Source organism: Momordica charantia (genome assembly GCF_013281855.1).
Source record: "Momordica charantia cultivar OHB3-1 chromosome 4 unlocalized genomic scaffold, Mcharantia_2.0 BLBB01000004.1, whole genome shotgun sequence".
Lineage (NCBI taxonomy): Eukaryota > Viridiplantae > Streptophyta > Magnoliopsida > Cucurbitales > Cucurbitaceae > Momordica > Momordica charantia.
In genome coordinates this window covers 22,847,194-22,868,490 of record NW_028275162.1, presented here as the reverse complement: position 1 = coordinate 22,868,490, position 21,297 = coordinate 22,847,194, and the positions used below count along the sequence as shown (strand labels likewise).

General features: G+C 31.2%; 2 protein-coding genes across 2 annotated transcripts; both read left to right on the top strand.

Annotated features, from left to right (window-relative positions):
* The first annotated feature begins 4,795 nt into the window (after nt 1-4,795).
* On the top strand, nt 4,796-8,467 carry LOC111011788 (uncharacterized protein At1g66480). Its single transcript, XM_022285683.2, has 2 exons — nt 4,796-5,482; nt 8,054-8,467. The coding sequence occupies exons 1-2, from the start codon at nt 4,865-4,867 to the stop codon at nt 8,111-8,113; spliced, it is 678 nt and encodes a 225-aa protein (XP_022141375.1). The 5' UTR covers nt 4,796-4,864; the 3' UTR covers nt 8,114-8,467.
* Nucleotides 8,468-17,701: 9,234 nt separating this feature from the next.
* LOC111012020 (ARM repeat superfamily protein) lies at nt 17,702-20,713 on the top strand. The gene is made up of 2 exons (XM_022286043.2): nt 17,702-18,056; nt 19,575-20,713. Exons 1-2 carry the CDS (start codon nt 17,791-17,793, stop codon nt 20,428-20,430), a joined length of 1,122 nt encoding a protein of 373 aa, XP_022141735.1. The 5' UTR covers nt 17,702-17,790; the 3' UTR covers nt 20,431-20,713.
* Nucleotides 20,714-21,297: the final 584 nt, after the last annotated feature.

Below are 21,297 nucleotides of genomic sequence, written 5' to 3'. Positions count from 1 at the left end.
TAAATATATCCGTATTGTTTTTTTTTTTTTTTTGACATGATATCCATAGTGTTATACTTTGGACTTCAAGTATCACCCTTACTCCAACATTTTTTATATGTCGTCATACATCATCCAACAAATTCAATTCATGTCTCACATATTTTAAATTGTAAAAAATAATTAAAAAGAGATATATATTTTAGAGTAATAATTGAAGAGATATGTTTAAGGTTAAAATAATTTATAATTATTTGAAAACTAATCGTCAACGACGTAATAAGTTCAAAAATGCTTCTTGAAGATTTTGACTTTATAATATATTATAAATAGTTTTGAAATAGATTAAGTTATCAACAAAGTTATTTTATATCTAAGTGGCGGAAGTATATATAAAATTGGTTCAAACATTTTATAAATATTATGGAATTTTTGATCAAGTATATTCACATTCAATTCAACCAATATATGCGAACATGAACCAATGATGTTCTTATTATATATATATAATAAAAATTGAATCTCTAGTTTTTTATTTGATATAATATATATATATATATATATATATATATACCTAAATATTAGCTAAAAATTTAAAAAATCTTCATTGACGCTTTAAATTACTCACAAGTTAAACGAAAGAAAATAGTTTTGAACGACTTACTTAAATAAATAAAAATAATAAAAGTTGAATTACACTGCTTTAAGTTTATTTTTAATTTGTCAAAGCGAGTATAACTCAGCGATAATTGACATATATTTCCAACTTGTGAGTTTGAACCCCAACCCCACATATTATACTAAAAAAACGTTTAGTTTTAACTTTGTTTCTACACTTTTAAAAGTTTTAATAATTTTCTCATATCATTTGATTAAATTTAAATTTTAGTAGACCATCTTTTATTGTTAATGAAGATCAATAACAAATATGCAACATGACAAATATTTTTTTTTTAATCAACCATGCTGGGAAGGTGAGGTTTCAAACCTCCCACTTTTTGATCGATGATAAGATGTTTTAATTAACTAGTTAAAATATGTTTAACCAAAAATATGACTAGGACTCTGAGCTTCAGTTCGGCACGGATGAACTGGACAGCTAGCTTCGGAAACCGTGAAGAGGACCTGCAAAACAAAGTAGAAACTCCGATGCTAAAGTCAACAAGTGCTCAAGTCAATTCGAGAGAGAATTGATTGGATTGCATACCTTCAAATGAGGAAAATGATTCTATTTATAGGCAAAACCTTCAATAGCATTCCCGACACAGCCTCAACGGCCCTTTAAGGTTATCGTGAAACGTGGTGTACTGTTGTAGAGTCGGTCGGAGGCGTGGCCGAACTGAGGAAAGCCAATCAACTCGTACATTCTAGCTAGAACATAGATCAAAGAGAACTTGATCGGCTCGACCACTCAATGAGCTCGGCTCGACCAATGGTGCTGAGCCGAAGTCGCTATTCTTTGATTCTCATAAGCCACATGTCGCAGATCGCGTATCCACACAAGACTTGGCACGTGTATGCTTAAATCAACCCCTAACAGATGATAAGATGTCTTAATTAACTAGTTAAAATATGTTTAGATTGACATCTAATATATATGACTATGTGAACATATGATAATAACCTTTAGTGTTTGACAATATACTAGTTGAAAAAGATGAATTTGAACCAAGTTTTAAAGCATTATTTTGATTAATTAAGTAATTTTAGAATGAGGATTAATCTTGTTTTATAACCGATAACATGAGTTAAATTTCTATAACTCCTTTTCTAGTGCAACCACACATAGCTCACCCCGTTAGATTTATATCACTCATTATTAATAGTAGAGTCCATGTCTAAATTGAAACTAATATTAAAATATAGAACAAAAATTTAATTTAACAAAAAAACAATAATAAAATTATTGATTCTGATTTCAAGATAGGCACTGTATGGGTGTCTACCAAAATATTAGTAGGTAGAGATTTTTCACAAGAATTCCCAAGAGTTTGTGCAAGGGGTTCGAGTACCTAATTTCAAGGTTTAAGTGTAGCTTTTATATGGAAATAGAGAGAAACATATAGGTTGGGGTTCTAGGACCCACCGACATTCTAGTGCATTCTCTAGCGTAGCAGAGAGGTGCGGCGACGTCCAAGGCAATATCTTGATCCTCGTCAGAATTTGATGCAGGGTGTTAGCGTCTGTACACCACAATTGGATTGTCCCATCATTTGGTGCACTTGGCCATTGACCCAGTGGACCCGACTCCAGAGTTGTGGGTCGCAAACTAGTATTGTGAATCGCGTGTCCATGTTAGGGTTTAAAATATGGAAACTTGAATTTTTACCCTAACAAAAATAGTTATAATGGAATGAGCCATTGTCTCTAAAGAAGAAAGAACTTTAATTAAGATAACCAATTTTCACATGAAAAACACTTCATCAAGAAAATATTAGATTTCACAGGAAGAAAAAATTGAAAAAGTTAAAGGGGTGTCGTGTGGCTCATGTGTATATATATGTATTATTACTTTGTAGTAAAACTTGTTTCAACATGACTCGAATGAAATTACTTAATTTGGAGAGTCCCATGGAATTACTCCAACTTGAAGGTTTTCCCACAAATTTGGCTAGCTACTTAATATAATGTTCACAATGGGTTGAACAAAAATCCAGCTTCTATATAACTTTGCCTTTTTCCTATTCTTTGATTCCCATTAAATCTGGGAGGAAGCCGCTTAAGCTTTGTTTTTTTATGCTGTTTGGTTTGAAAATTTACAAGTCAAAAATAGGTTGCAAGACTAATAAATAAATAAATGTCCATTTCACAATATATAACCCTTTTTTTTTAATCTTTCCAAGATAATTTGGATCAAAATACTCAACACAATAACATATAGAGTCAAATCAGTTTTTTTACATTTTGCCAAGTATGGACAATATAACTTTGGTTAGAACTAATCACTTTCATTGGTTTGCTAACCTTAGCTTATCATGATATGACTTCTTTGGCTTTCAACGATTACCGCACTCTAAAATGTCAATCTTTATGTTACATGTTTTTACAATTTGGCCTTCACACGCCTAATTTAACAGTATTGATGTGGTAATTTTGACATGTTATTGGAGCGTTGACGATGCATTTTCAACATCTACATTCTAAAAAAAAAAAAGGGAAAACTTTATAAAACTAAATATAATGAGTCAAAATAGCAATTATGAAGCAATTGTCCGTACCTGGCCTAACTTTTGTAAAAGCCCCCGTTCCAAATAGCGAATTCGAGTCAAAGTTTGCGCACCGGGCGGCCCGCGGCACTCATTTAGACTCACCACTCCGATTCCTTTGATCTTCAATTTCCCTTTGCTTTTCCTCCAAAATTTTATCCCTTGTTTGCTTCTTAAATGTTTTGTAATTCAATTTACTTCGTTTTAATTATTACTTATTCACACGGTTAGCTTTGTGTTTAATAAGTCATTAAACTTAATTTTGTGAGTTTTTTTTTTATTATTTTTTTACAACAGATGAGAATGGGGATTGACTCATGATCTCTTAGTTATAAACAAGTGTCGATTACTCTTGAACTAAGTTCATGTTGGCTTAAATTTCGTATTTAATAAGTCTAACTTGAAAAAAAAAATTTTTTTATTTCATGGGTAGCTAATTTATTAGACAATTTTTAAAATTTACATGGCTACTAGACATTGAATTGAAAGTTTATGGATTGATTAGACATTTTCTTTTAAGTTCGGAGACCTATTAAACACAATATTGAAAATTTAAGCACATATTAAAGTATATAACATAATGAGTATTTTAAATGGGTGAACATTTTCCATATTGGTAATTATAGGGATAGCCTTTTGGTTTTAAAAAATATGACAAAATTTAAAATTTATATTTTCATTTTCTTTGTTATTTTGATTTTAATCTCATTATTTCTAAAAATTGATATATCTAGTATGAAAGGTATAATACTGATATGTTTGATATAATGGATATAAGTTATATATCTGATGAATACTAAATATCATTGATATAATTGATATACTGAAAATGAAATATGTTACTAATATACTTAATATTATGTATGTCAATGTTTTTTCTCATTTCAAGAAACCACCTATTTTGTTAAAACAAATGTTCAATGACATATATCTCAAACCATGACGTTGTAAGTTGAATCCCCACCCTCATCCCACATGTTGTAAAAAGAAAAAGAAACCACCTATTTTAGGTGTATACGTGACATTTTTAGACTGGCCCTATATTTTCTTTTTTGATATATCTGTAAATGAAAAAAGTGGTTCCGATACTTATAATCAACTTTTTTTTTTTATATTTTTTTATATTTTCCTGTTATAAGCAACATCAAACTTCTTCGTTCTTGGAAACTTTGTCGCCCCAAATCTTGAAAGTTGAAAAAAGTCTGATTTAGAAATAAATATTTAAAAGTCTGATTTTCATTTTTCATATGAAAAGAATCAAATATTTATATACCCCACAAAATTTACCTTTCCCATTACTGTTATTTACATATATTATACCATACAAAATTTATATTCATATTAAGATAGTGACATTCAAATTTGGCTCTATCACTATACCCTACACAACGACGGTCATGGGGTCCAGAAAAAAAAAAGTAATTGGTTTTTAAAAAATCTTTAAAAATATTTCAAAATTCACAAGCCTCCAATTATATATTAGACATGGAATCTTAATCGATTTTTCACAAATTCACACTTTATTATTATTATTTTTATTTGATCTTTTCAATCACCTTGGCCCCCTCTTCCCAAAACAAAAAGCAGCAAAAATAACAAAAAAAAAAAAATATATATATATATATAGGAATATTTATGGTGGAGGGCGAGAAGGGAAATCGAGGCTTTTTGAGGAGAAAATGGGAAATAGTATTGGGGGAAGAAAAAGAGTAAAGGTAATGAAAGTGGACGGAGAGATTCTGAAATTGAAGATTCCGGTTCGAGTTTCGGAGGTTCTGAGAGATTATCCCGATCACGTTCTTATGGAATCGGAGGCGGTGAAGCATTTCGGCGTCAAGGCGAAGCCATTGGAGCCGCACCACGATTTGAAGCGGCGCAAGATTTATTTTCTTCTCCAGTTGCCGAAGATCGCCGCCGATCCGCCGCCGGAGAGGATTCCGAGGAGAGTTCGTTCCTCCGGCGTCCACATGTCCGCCAAGGAACGCCTCGATCTTCTCATGCTCTCGCGCCGGACGATGTCCGAAATCGCCATCGCTAGACCGGATTCCTCCGCCGCCGCCGACCCACGGTTCAATAGCGGCCCGATGCAGGTCAAGATGAAGATTCCGAGGTCGCAGGTCGCCAAATTCATGGAGGAGAGTCGGAATGAGGGAGAAGTCGCGGAGAAAATAATTAATATGTATTTGAACGGCGAGGTCAACAGCGGCGGCGCCGGTGGTGCCGACGCCGCCCGCCCGCCGGAGGACTGGAAGCCGAGCCTCGTTAGCGCTAGGGATCATTCCAAGGTTCATCGGGAGGTATGTTTCGTTAATCAATTTTACTTCCATTTTCTTTTTTGTTAACATTTTTTTTAGTTTGGAGTTATTTTTACTAGAAGTTTTGGTTCAATTTTAGAAACTAAATTTGTAATTAAATAAAATCTTTAGAGAATAATTATACCTAACTAAAATTGTGCAGTTTCAGAGTCTTAATTAACTACCGAAATTTTATTAAAACTGAGAAGAATTAAAAATGATTGATTGATTTTGAAGGCAACAAATTTCAATTAATATCTTTAATTTTCAGCTTCTCTAATTGATGTTACCCAATGGGTAAACGACGGTGCTTACCTTTTAAGTTATTTAAAATTGTAAATTGAATGTTTCTTTTAGAATATATTTTTTTTGGTCAGAGTAATTTTGTAAACTTTTGTACATTGATGACATTTGGATTATTGAGCAATAATTTATTTGTTTTTCAACTTCATGTTTTACAAATTTTTTAAAAACCCAAAGAATTTTGACTGAGATCTGGAACGAATTTATATATATAAAAAAAGTATGTGTTAATAAATTGCCTTATTCTTAAAAGAAAAGAGTAAAACGATTCTCATATAGGCTTCGGATATTTATAAAGTTATTCAAATTTTGCCAAAAAAAAAAATGGAGATTTTTTTAAGAACAAAAGGGAGAAGAAAAGGGTTCCTTTTATCGCTTAGATCTCATTTTTGTTTTAGAAAAAAAAAAATCTTATTTAACCCTCAAATCTTCCTACGTATTTAGTTTGATTTCTAAATTGTAACTTAACTTTTAAATATTTTGTTTGTAGAAAAAAAAATTACTTAGTCATTATTGTTACTTTTCATTAACTATTTAACAAAAACTCGAATTTATTTCTAAACCTAATACTTAGCCAACTAGAAATATCCTTTAATTACTAAGAAAATATATATGCATTTGAGAATTTTTAAAACTAAAAGAGAACGAACCTTTAAACAAAATTATCAACCTAAACCTAAATATAATTCAAGATATATATCAAAATTTCGAATCTCCAACTAAAAAAATTTGAAATAAAATCTCAAATTTCGATTGAATCTCCCACATGACTTGACCATAATTGAAATAAGATTTGAAGCATGATTAAAGATTGTGAACTTATGGAATGCGATCAAGAAATGAGAGAACATAATCGACGATTACGTCAGTTAATAGGATAAGCAATTACAAAACTGGACCTTCCTGGACAAGTTTGCCCTTTTGGACTTATCCATAAGACCATAACGACGGACGACTAAAATGAAGAGTCCGGATTTTACGACTCTTCATAATTTTCAAATTATTAATAAAAAAAAAATAAAAGAATACTATTTTAATTATCTTTTAGTTTTTTATTTTTTTATTTTAGTTCCGTCAAAATACTAGCTTAACCAAAATTAGAACATTTTCAAAAGAAGGACTATTTTAATCTCTATTTATAAAATTTGAACAATACATGATAGAATTCCTTATAACCATTGTTGTAACATTTTGAAAAAATATATTAAGGGTAGATAGAGGAGGCAGTGATAGAACCGGGAAGCATCTGACGGTAAAGTAATTAGTAGGTGGAGGACCCAAAATTGACTTTTCCATTTCCCAAACAAGAAATTTCTTAATTAAATGATTATTAGGTCCAACTGAGTCAGATTAGGTATTTGTCCCATTATGCCAACGAATCCATTAATCTAATTTTATATTTTTCAAAAAATTTCAACTTACAATAAAGAATTTAAATACATTAAAATTTAATGATGAAGAGTTGAAATCCATTGTAAAGTATCTTTATGTAGCTTTTTCGACCCAGTAAAAGGGTGCATGAACTGACTTTAGACTAAAGACATATGCTTTATTTTATTAGACAATATGATAAAATTGGCATCTTTTTCATAGTGAAGGCAAATTTTTATCCATAAATCAATCCTTTAAACTTTTTGATATTATCTTTATGGTTTGATTGGTTGACATTATAATCTCTAGATATAATTGAGGATGATAGTTTTTTAGTTGGTTGTTAGAAAATAAATGTTGCCAAATAGACTACCCATCTGTCTAATTAATGTAGATTAAAATAGCTTTTGAACCTTTAAATCAAATTTGAAGGGGAAAAAAAATGAAAGTTGGTAGCTGAAATTTTCTTTTTGCAGAATTCAAACTAAATCAACTTTATCCTTTTTTTTTTCTAAGAACAATTGAATTAGCAGCAAAAGGCCCACTGATTGAAATGGTTGAGATTGGTAGGTTATCAACCACGTCGGCAAGAAAAATGGAAAATTTTTTCTCTGACCAAAATTTCAATTAAAATAAATTAAACTTTATATTTTTTGAAAACCTCAGGTTCTTCTTCTTCTTTTTTTTTTTTTTTGGTTCCTTTTTTCAATTTTTGTTGACCACTTGAGGAGCCGCCGTTATTTGTGGCTTCCTTCCAAAAACAAAAAAAATTAAAACAAAAAACCAATATAGAAATTGAATTGACTTTCAACCCACATCTTTTTAACTTTTTACTGTCAGTAAAACAAACTTGGAAGCTGAAAATCTAACTGCCTTTTATGAATGAAATGAATTGTACAGAAGCGAGTGAGTTTTTTACCAAGGGATGAAGGAGAAATTCGTCTAGCAGCCAATCACTAGCACAGTAAAACAGTAAAAATTTTGGATTATAAGAAAGAAGAAGAAGAAGAAGAAGCAGCAGGTTTCTGAGAGCTTCCATCACTTCAATTTTATGTTTCCTAGTTTGGCTATATTCTTCCATATATCATGAGGAAGTTCTTAGATCTTATACAAAAAGAATGCAAATTAATGGTTCAGTTTTAGTTCAACAATATGTGGTGGAGATTTCGAACACTTGACCTTTAGGACAGATGTAACATATCTTAACTGCTATCTTCAGGTTGGCAAAAACAAAAATGTTATAGTTTAGATTTTGTACATAAATGAATTTTATATGCTTCAAGAATGAAGGATGTGATGTTTTATTTGTGGGAATGAGCTGAGATTTCCAAAGTTTTATTTGAAATGATTTTAATGGCGTATAAGCAGAAATAAATTGATTAATATTAGTACATATAAATGCAGCTTGAACTGATGCCAGATTTGAACAACAAGATTATCTCCATAACTTGAGATATTTTGAGTATATCTAAAAATTCTAAGATTTGAGAAGTGCAAAAACTTGTAAAGTTTGAATGGATTTCATTAAATCTAACCAAATAATTGAATGCCAAAAATTTGAACGCGTATATTGCAATTCAAAAGTGAAAAACCAAAGGACAAGAAAGGCTGCTGCGTATATGTTTGGGCCTGAGATTAATCCACATCTTCTCTTCTCAAAAATTGTGCTGTGGTAACAATATATGACATTAGTTTTCTATTTCTTGTTTTAAATATAAGAATTTCATGATTATTTATATATTTTTGTTAACATTTGTTAAGAAACGTTTTTTAAATTGAATGGAAATTTTATAAATAACAAATTTCTTTTTTGATTTCTAATTTCAATTTGTTCTAAAATATAAATAAAAATATTGTTTTATCCTTCTTGAATCTCGTTGTGGGCATGCAATTATATAATAAAGAAAAAAGAAACGTCACCAAACAGACCCTTAGAATAGTATGAGCTTCATTGAATTTGTTATTTCTCTCTCTTGTTCTTTTATTTGTAATTTTTTTAAAAAATATAAACGTTTAATAACGGTTCATGTTTTTAGTTTCTCAAATCTAAGAAAGGTTCTAATGTTGTGTAAAAAAAATTAAAAAAAAACTAAAAACAAGAAACTATTACAGAACGCAATTATGTTTTTCTTGAAAAAGAGAAAACAATAAACAAAAAATAAAAATATTATCAAATGGACCCTATATTGCATCAATAAAAAAAATATATATATTTTTTTTTGTGAGTTTCGATTTGTTCAATTAAACTAATAACAACTGGTGTTTGTATAAAAAGATATATGCAAAAATTTAATTTAGATAATGTACGTAAAAAAAAATATGGGGCCTACAAATTAGGTGACTATACTATACAATATACATATTGCTTCCTTCCAACCTTATATAATTTATAAAAGCATGCACAAATTAAAGCACATTGAACTTGATTGTTATTTTTTGCCCATTAGAATTGGATTGTTAATTGACATTTTAAAAGTTGATAGATTGTATTATTATGTGTTTTGCCTCGACAGAACACAAGGGTGTGGGGCTGTTCTTTTATTTCCTTTGCTTGGGAGTTTCTAATAATTCATCTTCCAATCTTGACTTGTGGGGTGTTAGGATGTTAATTAGTCAGTTATATGTCATTATCTTTACTTCTTTATTAGTGATTATATATTTATTAAACAAGTGCTCATAGTTTATTTTGGAAGAATAAAATTATTCCATTTTTGTATTACTTGTTTTCTCAATGAATTATTATAAAAGATATTATCTCGAGTAAAACTTGATTAAGACATATGTTATCTAACCAAAGGTTAGATTTTGAATTATATTTCTTGCCTATGTTACTGGAAAAAAGTAAAGATGATTACAAATCTAAGATAATTAAAATAAAATATTACAAAAATAGAGTAGAGAACAAAAAAAAAATGTAATAAAATAAATCAAATTAATTTGCAATTATTATGGTTATAATAAATTAATATTTAAGTTAATTAGTGATTGTTAGAGTTATATTATAATCCATCAATGTCCTATTACATAAATCAATAATTATGTTAAAGCTAGCTAGGTGGTAATTCACATATACCTCCAACCATAAAGTTGTGAATTCGATCTCCTATCCCACATATTGTACTTTCCCACATATTGTATTTTGAAAATTGAAAATATATTTAAAAGATCTCGTAGTATTAGTGATACCCATTTAGTTCCTATATTAGTTTTTAATAAATTTCATAAACTTTTGAAGTTGTACTTTAAATACTTTTAACAGGTCCAAAAAATTATAATTTTACATCTAACAGATCTTTGTGGAGCTAACTTTGTTGTTTAATGTTTTTGCAACACGAAGACATATTGTTTAAAGATGTTGCGACTAACTAATCTTGGGTAAGTTTATATATTTACTGATGATGTAATTGTTAAACTAACATAGGCTTATGAAATAACACTTTTTTTTAGAGTAATGGACCAGAAATAAATACAACCTTCAAAGTTTATGGACCTATTTGATACATTTTTTAAAATACATGACCAAATAAACACAACCTAAAAAGTTAAAAGAATAATCTAAATAAGTGTTAAAAGAGGTGGAAAGTAGGATTCAATTGCTTTAATTTTGATGGAGTTGCTTGAAATTTGTGTGGCCCTTTAAGCTGCGTATGGGATAAGTAAACTCCCATCACGTGGATCACTCTATAAAGGCCAATTGATTGCCTCTTCTTTAATCTTCAAACCTTTTTTTTTTCTTTCACTAGAATGGCACAAACAAATTAAAGTTCTTGTAAATCCCACCTTCACACAAAACAAACCCTACTAGTTTATAATCAAGAAATTTTCATTGATCCTGAGCTTTGAACTTTGTTGTTGGGAAGGTTTTGAATCTGGGTTGTTGAGAAATTTGAAGCTTCTCGGATATTAAAGGTGTGATGAACACGAATATATGCGGAAAAAAACCTTTTGAAAAGGGAAGAAAAAACTATAGAGATTCAATTCAAGTTTAGCTCGAATTCGACCATGTCTGGTTTGTTGTGGTTTGTTTTAACAAGTCTATGAAAAGTTCTAATTAATTTTGAACTATAGAAATCCCACCGCCTCATCTTTGAAGTTAGTTCTCAAATGATTCTTCCCTCTTTTCTCTATGGTCTACCACACTTACACCAACGATAAATTGATATTTTCATAAAAATTTATATATATTCAAGGATTCCACACATGGACATTAGGAATAAATTCATGCTTCCTAATATCGTAAAAATATTGATGAAATATAGAAGTATATCAAAAACAATCGTTAATGTGAACAAAATATTAACAACAAAAAAGGCTTAAAATTCTTATTTATAAATTTGAATACATTTTTATAAAATTGATTTAATTTCTATGATTTTTTAAAAACATTCCTTTAAAATATTTGAAAATTTAGAGATTAAAATATGATAAATATAAAAATTGTAGATTTATTTAAATATAATATTTGAACATTTATGAAGTAAAACAAAGTGAATAAGCATGTTCTCGTTGGAAATAGTTTTAGAATCCCAAAAAAAGAAAAAATGTCATGATTTGGGTTTAAAAGAAGAGTTCATAAGTTGCTATGACTAACACGTGTTTTTAGTTTTAATTAACTTTTACTTTCTTATTTTTAATTTTTTTAAAACTACATCTTAATCACACCTGTCATCTTTATTTATTAGAATATTATTGTGGGTTTTTTTTTGTTATATATTTTGGTTAATTAACTTCAAATTTATTCTTTGTTCTCTGTTTTCTTTTTCTCTCTAAATGAATATTCTTACTCATCCCCTTTTTTTTTGGTTTGAGAATCAGCTTTTCTGTTCAACTAACAAAAATAGAATTATATCAAAACTTTGGGATACTTTATAGATTTTACTATCTAGTTGTGGAGATCAAAGAATTCGATTTGATAACGAGATATGAATAGTGATTTCGCTCTGCAAAACATAGACCACTAATGGTCACCAAATATTTTAGTGTGCAGATTGACCGAATAACAATTCCCCCCTCTGAACACCTATAAATACCATAGCACGCTCCTTACGCAGGTACGTAAAATCGATTGCTTGTTCTTTGACACTATAGTTCAAATCGGAACAGACTAGATCAATGAAGTACTCTGCTCTGTTTTGTAAATCCTTTTTATTTCTCCACAATTTTCGAAGACAATAAGATTTTAGCTGAAAACATCGAGTACTTGATGAAAACTAATAGGCATTTGCTTAATCAAATCCCGATCTTGGGCACACAAGACTATAACAAGTCATCCAATAATTCCAAACACTATTATGTTTGGGTTTGTAAAATCTACCATTATAGCTTCCGGATCCAACAAAAGAGAATATATTGGTTGAAAGGTAGATTCTCGTGGGATCCATTTATATATCCCTACGTTTTAACTATTCAAATTTAAATAATATAAAAGTTTGGTCAAAAAGAACCTAAATTAGGTACTAAATTAATTGAAAGCTTTTCCCAATCATACTATTTTTATTTTATGTTATTTTAAAATTTTAGCCGAATTCCATTGGATTCAAAGAGTGGGAATTTGTTATACTTTAATTTAATTTCTCAAACAATTCTCTCTCTCTTTTTTTTTGAAATAAATTGCTATAATAACTCATGGATGTTTTGTTTGGTCAATAAAGGTAAAATGAAATAAGTGTATTCAAAGTTTGGTATCCCTTCCTTTAAAAAAAAAAAAAAAAAAAAGTTTGGTCTCCTTTCAACTCCCCCTATGGCCCTATACATGGACTTATAAACCAAATTTGGACGCCCAAATTAGATTTAAATTTTGTGTTCAACCCCAACCCCGACCCTTATACTTATTTTGTTTTAGTCTATTTTCCCCATTTTAATCTTTGATTTTCAAATGTTTTAGTTATTTTTAATTACATAATCTATTTAACAAGAATTTGAACATATTTTAAAATTAAAACTTGGCCTATTATGTGTGACTTCAATCCTTCTTTTTTCTTTTTAGAAAGGACTACAATAAAATTATCTACTAAAAACCTATTAATGACATAAACGCAAAAAAAAAAAAAAAAGACATTAGATTTTTATTAAATCATTTATTTAAAAAATGCTAAAAACTAAAATGATTTTTTAACTTAAAGTTTAAAAGATAATAAAAAAAGCCAAAAAAATTTATCTAAAACAAATGATTACATTGTTTTATGCGTGGAAATCTGTTTGACTCAAGTAGACAAATACCATAGTTTCCGTTGTTATAGAAAATTAGTATGCTACTTATAGACTGATTATAATGGAAAAGGAATAATTGAAGAGCTTTTTGATAAATTTTATAGTAATTAAAGATCGAATTTGGGCAATAAAAAATGATTAGGGGGCTAAATTTTCATCCCTAAAAGGGTAAAAGGGTAAAATGGGATTTCCCAACACTTGATCTTCCTACTTCAAGGTAGACTTTTGCCTTTGTCATTCTCATTGAGCAGCTCCTCTTTTGGACCCTTTTAGGGTGCACTTGTTTAAATTGTGTAGCTCAATTTCTCCATGGAGGCCGCTTCCAAAATGTTGGCTGAAGTAATATTTCATAAAAATGTATTTTTTTTTTTAATTATTCTTAGTCAAATTCCAAAAAATAGGAATGAATTTTTTGAAAAACCATTTTTCTATTTTTAGTTTTTTGGATTCAGGCTAAAATTTTGAAAACAATTTTAAAAATAGATTACACAACGTTTGGTAGAATTAGTGTTTATAAGCTTAATTAAAAAAAAAAAAAGAAAAAAACCAAATGAGTCTAGACTATTATGATTTGTGAAGCTTCGAAATTTGTAATCATTTTAGGGATAAAAAAAAATCATCCATTTGTTTATTTCTATCTCGGGTGTAATACGCTTATAGGCCTAAATAATGTGTAGTTGATGTATTAGAAAATCGTGTTTAAGTAGTCATATTTGAGAGTGATCGAGTATTTCATTGTCATAACGTCGTTGATATATGACACAGTTTATAAAACATTATTATGATTTGATTTGTATCACTCGTGTAGAGACACGTGAGTGGTTATATATCATATACAATGAATTTGACAAGATGCGTGGCAAAACCAATTCCACTTGAAGCCAATATAATTTTATATATTCGAGGAACTTACCTTAACTCTCCCCCATACCATACTATTCTTGAATAATTGGCTAATAATTGGCTAATAATTGGATAGTGGTCTAGAGTGATGAAGAACACTTGCATTCGAACTACGATAATTTACACATTATCACAACGAATTCCTCATAGAGGAAAAGTAACCTAATTCTTTCAAGGTGTATAGTTTACTCACTAGTCCTTCAATTTTGTTTATTTCTTCAGCATTAGTTTTAGAAGGTCCTGTATATATTTATTTGAAAAAAAAAAAAAAAAAGAGAGTACTGAAGTTGGAGAAGAAGCAAAGTTGGATAGGATTACTTATTGATTTGTACGCTTAGTCTATGTGTGAGACTTCTTCAAACGTTTGAAAATTATTCTACACCTTGAGATTTGTATTTTGTAACTTGAGATTTGGGTGCTTGGTCTTTTGACATAATTTGTTCGTGAATTCTTGGTCTGATTCTATTTTTAGATAAGGTATTTATTTGAATTTGTGTCTTTGATATCATATAGATTCCATCTAAAATCAATTGATGATGTGATGGGTATTCCATATATATGTTATAAATCTATCTTTGTTAATTTTTTTTTACCTTTTTAATGTAGGGTTTTTGACAAAGAAATGATTACCAAACATATATTTATTTGTTTTTTCAATAAAAAGAAGTAAGAAACAATCACTAAATACAGTTATGTCTTCTTTTATTAAAAAATAAGATACTAGAAATAATCAGAAATAAGAAACAAAAACATTGGGTAACAAACATAAATACCACTGTCCATTTATTGTGAGAGTTCAAATAACAAAATTCTCTTCTTATTTTATACTTCCTATTGATTATTTGGACTCCCGAAAATAATTGAACATAAAAAAGGAGGGTAGTTCATTATAGGTATATACGTGGCATAACTTTCAAACATATGATTTTTTTTTTATTTGTTTCACTTTTTTTTTTTTTTTTTAACTAATTGTGTGCCAACAAGTAATTTTTATGTGCAAAAAAAATTTCATTTTTCCTTCTCTACACATAGGTAAGTAGCCCTTTATAATTGAGGTCATCAAGAAGAAGATAGAATAACTGAGTAAAATAAAGCTAAAAGAAAATTGGATATATAATATATTCGCTCAGCAAAAATAACTAATCCTATTTGTTTACTTGGTTTGAAAAGTCCATGATAGGCATGTGTGCACCTGAAGATCAAACGGTTACAGGTTTAAATCATTTATATATTCATTTTTCCTCGTTTTCAACACCTACTGTTAATTTGTATTAAAAAAAATTGAATTTTTCAATTTGGAATATTCTTTATAATTACAAATTGTTGTTATTTTTTTTTAAAGACTTTTTTTTTAATTATTACAACATGTTGGGGGAGGAAATTCGAACTCACAATCTCTTGATTGGAAGTATATGTCAATTACCGTTGAAGTATACTCGCTTTGGAATTATTTTTTTTAAAGACTTACTTTAATCTTCTTTTTGATTGTGTCATTCTTAAGTTCTAATAGAATGTGAGAAAGAGGGTAATTTTTCTATTCTATCACAACATTATTTGCGATTCGTCTATAAAAATATTCTACCAAAAAAGTCTTATACATAGACCTTTCGGGGAGAATTTTCGAGCAAACCAAAATAACTCTCCATATTAAACTCCATTTAATACTAAAATCTTCTAATTAAGGAATAAATAATTCTTAATTTTGAGTAGGGTGGCTAATAATATGAAGTATTCCTTCATAAGCTCTTTCATGGATAATATTTAGGTGGATTATATTTATTTATTTTTGTAGCTATTTAAGCCAATCATATTCAACTTTGAGTTTCTCTTCTTTCTTTAACCTTGCTGGTTTTTTAGTACAATAAACAAGATATCTTAACTGTTAAACTAATTTTATTCCTCCCAACCTAAGCTAGAACCACTTCAATTTAATTTCCCTTATTTAATAAAAGAAATGTAGCATAATATATATAAAAATATTACAAAAAAGTAGTACCTAAAAAACATTTACTTTGTCAAAAAAAAAAAACAAATATTGCAAAATTAAAACATATGATTCAATCAAGGTATAATAAATGGTTGTAGTTCATCAAGCTAATATCCCCAATTACAATTAATCAATTAGAAGTTGTGAGTTCCCATATCTTTTGGTGAAATGTTCTAAACTTTAAATTTGGCTGTCTCTAAAATATAGTAGGCTTTGTCACTTTTCTTCAAATCTATAATATTGCCCGAATGTATTGGGGTGAGAACCATATCTATGAAAGTTATCTCTCTCTAATCCTGTTTGTTAGGTAGGTAAGGGAATCAATAGAACTTCAACCCTTATTCAAATCAGTTGCACAACAAGACTAGCCTCGACCCAACATTGAAAGAAAGTTCAGTTCTCCATATGTGTCCATTGCACCAATTTCTTGCATAGAAAAGTATGCAACTCACCACGAAAAGCATTTCATTTTAGTGAGAGATGTTACCTGACCTTTGGCATTTATCACATACCTGTGTGCAAACTGGTGGGCATCGAAGAATAAAGTAGGCAAAGAAAACTCATTTTACAATACCCTGGCTCCCGCTTTCCACCTGGCAAAATACCTACCGTATACATATTCTCCTGTCCAATAATGCTTTAATCTTTGTCCATTCACAAGGCTAAATATATATTTTTGGTAAATGATAAATTGATTGGTGATAAACTTACATGACATAATATTAAGTGATTTAGCAAAAAATCGTATGAAAAAAAAAAACGTCGTCTAAAAAAGTTCCTGATTCCTCCTCCAAATTTCTCTCTCAAACATATCACATACAATTTGAACATACATTTACGTTTGAAAACTAACTAAAAATAAAATACATAAAAATGAGAATAAAAGTTTAGGGAAGGATACAAGAACAAAACCTAGATACTTACTAGTCAACATTCAATTTTGTATAGACCACCAACAAAAATTTGATAACTTTTTAGTTTTGTGAAAAACAGAAAAAAAAACCTATTTTTCTTCCTTTCTCTATCTTAATTATTAAAAAAAAATTAATAGTAAATCAACCAAAAAAATGTACCCATGGATCAACACCTAATTAGTATTTGTTCGTATTAGTATTAGAATGGTCAAAGTTCCCCAAGCATGAGGTTGGCGGATGGTGGAGACTTGATGAAGGAAATTGAGTACTAATCAATTTAATTAAAATTTAAACCAAATTTAATTAACCCCCAATCGTTTCATTTCAACTTCCAATCCGATAACGACTCCCATTTTAGTTTCGAAAACTGCCCCTGCCCCTGCCCCTACCCCTGCCCGACCCCACCAATTTACCATTTAGCCCCCAGATTAAGCTCAAGTTCAACTGCCTATTTCCCCCTACAAAATTAATAATTAATAAATAAACGTCTCTTTCTGTGTGTGTTTTTGTAACTGTTGCTTAAAGCCACGCTCTCCCCTTCCCTTCCTCTTATATGCTTTCTCTCACTAACATTTCTTTCTCTCTCTCTCAACTGTCCCTGAAGAACATCAAATTTGAAATCCATGGATTTTGATTCCACCTCCCCCTCCGGCACCCACCACCACCACGACGCCGCCGTCGTCCGCGCCCTCCATCTCATCCAATCCGACGACCCCGATTCCAAGCTCCACGCCGCCTGCGAAATCCGCCGCCTCACCAAAACCTCCCAACGCTCCCGCCGACACCTCTCCCAATCCATCCCCCACCTCGTCTCCATGCTCCACTCCCCGGAATCCCACCACCACGCCGCCCTCCTCGCCCTCCTCAACCTCGCTGTCAAAGATGAGAAGTAATTCCTTTCCCCTTCCTCTCAATTTCTTCCCCCTCTTTCTTTATTTCATTTCCCTTTTTTAATTCATTCATTTTAATCACCGATGCCCCTAGGGTTTACTTTCTTTACTTTTTCTCTTACGTGATTGGTCGGCGAGAATATGCGGGAGCGGAATGTAAAAAGTAAATGGGACTTGGGGGATGGAAATCTCAAAAACCCCATTTAAATGTGTTGGTTGGCCAATTAGATGGCGATGCCCTTTTCTTTTTTCAGGATAAAGAATTTGCTTTTCCGAGTCTTGGGTGTTTGTCCTGTTGAGTTTTCTTATTCTTTTGCTGATTTATATTGTTGTTTACTTGTGGCTTTTGTTGTTGGAGGCTTCCCCTTCTCCCTTTTTTTAGTGCGGTTGGCATAACACGCGGTCGTTGGTGTTTTGATTACCCAAATTTGGCTATGGAACATGTGTCCATTTTTTAAAGTTTTGTTTATTTTATCTGTTCTTTAAGAATTGTCTTCTCCAGATATTGAATTTGATGATCCCTGGACTGGAAAGTATGCTGTTACAACTTATTTAGATTTTAGAGGAGAGGAAGGTCTTGGAATGGTTTGGTCCACAACTGTATTCAGTACCTCTTACTGGGCGTCGGTGTTGGAAGAGTTCTATATTTTAATCCTTCATTTCTCATTCTTGATTGGTGGAGCCCGATCTTGTGGGTCGGCTTTACCATTGTTTCATTGGCTCAGTTTGACGTGGGCTGGATTTTTGTATTTCCATTGTATATCCTTTCATTTGTTCTAAGAAACTTTGGTTTTTCTTGAATATTTGGCGTACTAAATATAGATAATATTACCTTAGTTGCTACTTTCTGATGTGGGGTGATCCTGATGATCTGTTTCTGAGTGATCTCAAGAAATATCGTTTGCAGAAAAGATACAGAACATATGGATTTACCCTGTTGGTTTTCATATTATCTCTTCAGCTGTACCGTTATCTTGTTTATTCCTTAAAGGAGCCTCCCTCCCCATTGAACTATTCCCACTAACCAGTGACCAACTTCAGTGGCCATCATGCCACACACTATGTCAATCAAGCTCACCCCGGTTCTTTCTTGCATTCTTCTTCCTCGTACATGATACTCACATTGTCATGCCCTGTCTGTTTCCTTCTGGCACATGAAGTATATGGTCGCCTTGAATTCTCATCAGAGTCGAGCAATGTTGCCCAGACATTATTGGTCTGCTTTCAATTTGTGGAACTCCTGTAAAGATCAAAATTTAAACCTGTTTTTAGTACAAATGATACTGTTGGCTAAATAAGTTGTGTGGAATTGCAATGGAGTTTCATTTTAAAAATTTTTAAATCCTAATCTTAGCTGAAGCCACAATATGATCCCCTAGAGTGATTAGGGGCTTTTTGTGTCTGGAAAATTGTTAATTTTACGACACCTACACGTCAGTCTGTTGCTAACATTGACTTTTGGTAGCAGATGAGAAGCTGCTTCCTTCATGTATTAATTTCTTGTATTATGCCTACAGGAATAAGATCAGGATTGTAGAAGCTGGTGCTTTGGGACCAATAGTTGGTTTTCTTCAATCAGAGAGTTTGAACCTACAGGAGAATTCAGCTGCATCTTTACTCACTCTATCTGCTTCTACTGTCAACAAGCCATTAATAAGTGCTGCTGGTGCCATTCCCCTCCTTGTGGAGATTCTTAGATGTGGAAGCCCACAAGCCAAGGCTGATGCTGTGATGGCTCTTTCCAATCTTTCAACACTTCCACATAATCTTAGTATCATTCTAGATTCAAAGCCAATCCCTTCAATAGTTAGTCTGCTGAAAACTTGTAAAAAATCTTCAAAAACAGCTGAAAAATGCTGCTCGCTAATTGAATCCTTAGTTGGTTTTGATGAAGGCAGAATCGCATTGACATCTGAAGAAGGTGGAGTTCTTGCAGTTGTAGAAGTGCTTGAGAATGGCTCTCTTCAAAGTCGTGATCACGCTGTCAGTGCACTACTGACAATGTGTGAGAGCGACCGGTGTAAATACAGAGAACCCATCTTAGGAGAAGGGGTAATCCCTGGGCTTCTTGAACTCACTGTACAAGGAACACCGAAATCTCAGTCAAAGGCCAAAACCCTGCTGAGGTTATTAAGGGACTCTCCATATCCAAGATCCGAGCTTCAACCCGACACAATCGAGAATATCGTTTGTAACATCATCTCTCAGATCGACGGAGACGACGATCAATCTAGCAAAGCAAAGAAGATGCTGGCAGAGATGGTGCAAGTGAGTATGGAGCAGAGTTTGAGGCATTTACAACGACGAGCTCTGGTATGTACCCCCACCGATATGCCGATTAATACTTGCACCTCTGAAGTGTCTTTAAAGTAACAAAAATTGTACTTCCATGGAGTTTGTAAGATAAAGTTCTTACTGTTCTTAATGTTAGAAAACAGGAAATGAAAATAAGATATAGGAAAAGCAAGCCAGTCCAGGCAGATTGTGTTAGTGTCGGGAGACTGGTATGTCAATAAAAACTTGGAATGGAATCTGTATGAGGTTGAGATCATAGTTGTTTTCTTCTTTCTTTTTTCTTTCTCTTTGATTGTTCTGTAAAGGCACTGTTGTATTACAGTATAGAAATAGTGAAGTCTTAAAGTGTTCATTTCCCCAAGCCTTGGCCGACTCAAGCCTAGTTCAAGTAACGAGGGTTTTAAAACCCTTTTCTCTGAATTATTAGTAGAGTACAAACTCCATGTGCATGCATAGCACAAATGCCAATACTCGATGATCATAATACAAAGAGAAAGAAGGATAAAGGAATTGGGAATGAGTTCTTTTCTTGGGTTACAAGTGATTTTGGGGAAATGCTCTTGCCTTGGATCCCTTTTCTATCAAATCCAAATCTTGTTGCAAGGAGAAAGAGGGAAGGAATCTTGATGGTAACTTGTTGTAACTGGATATGCACATTTTTAACTTGTACAGATGATCCAAAATTATTAATTTCAAGGGGTTGTAGTTGTATAGTGGTTTCGACATCTACAATTTATTTCTTTTTCAATATAAATAGGTTTAATTTAGGCCTGTTCTCGTTTCTTGTGTATGTTTCTTCATTTTTAATAAAGAAAAATAGAATTGTATGACCCCAACATCCATAAATTTAAGGATGATCAAACTATATTTTTATTTATGTATTATAATAAATTGGAAACAGAAACAGGAAACAAGAAACTTGTTTTGATTGTTTCTAAAATTTCT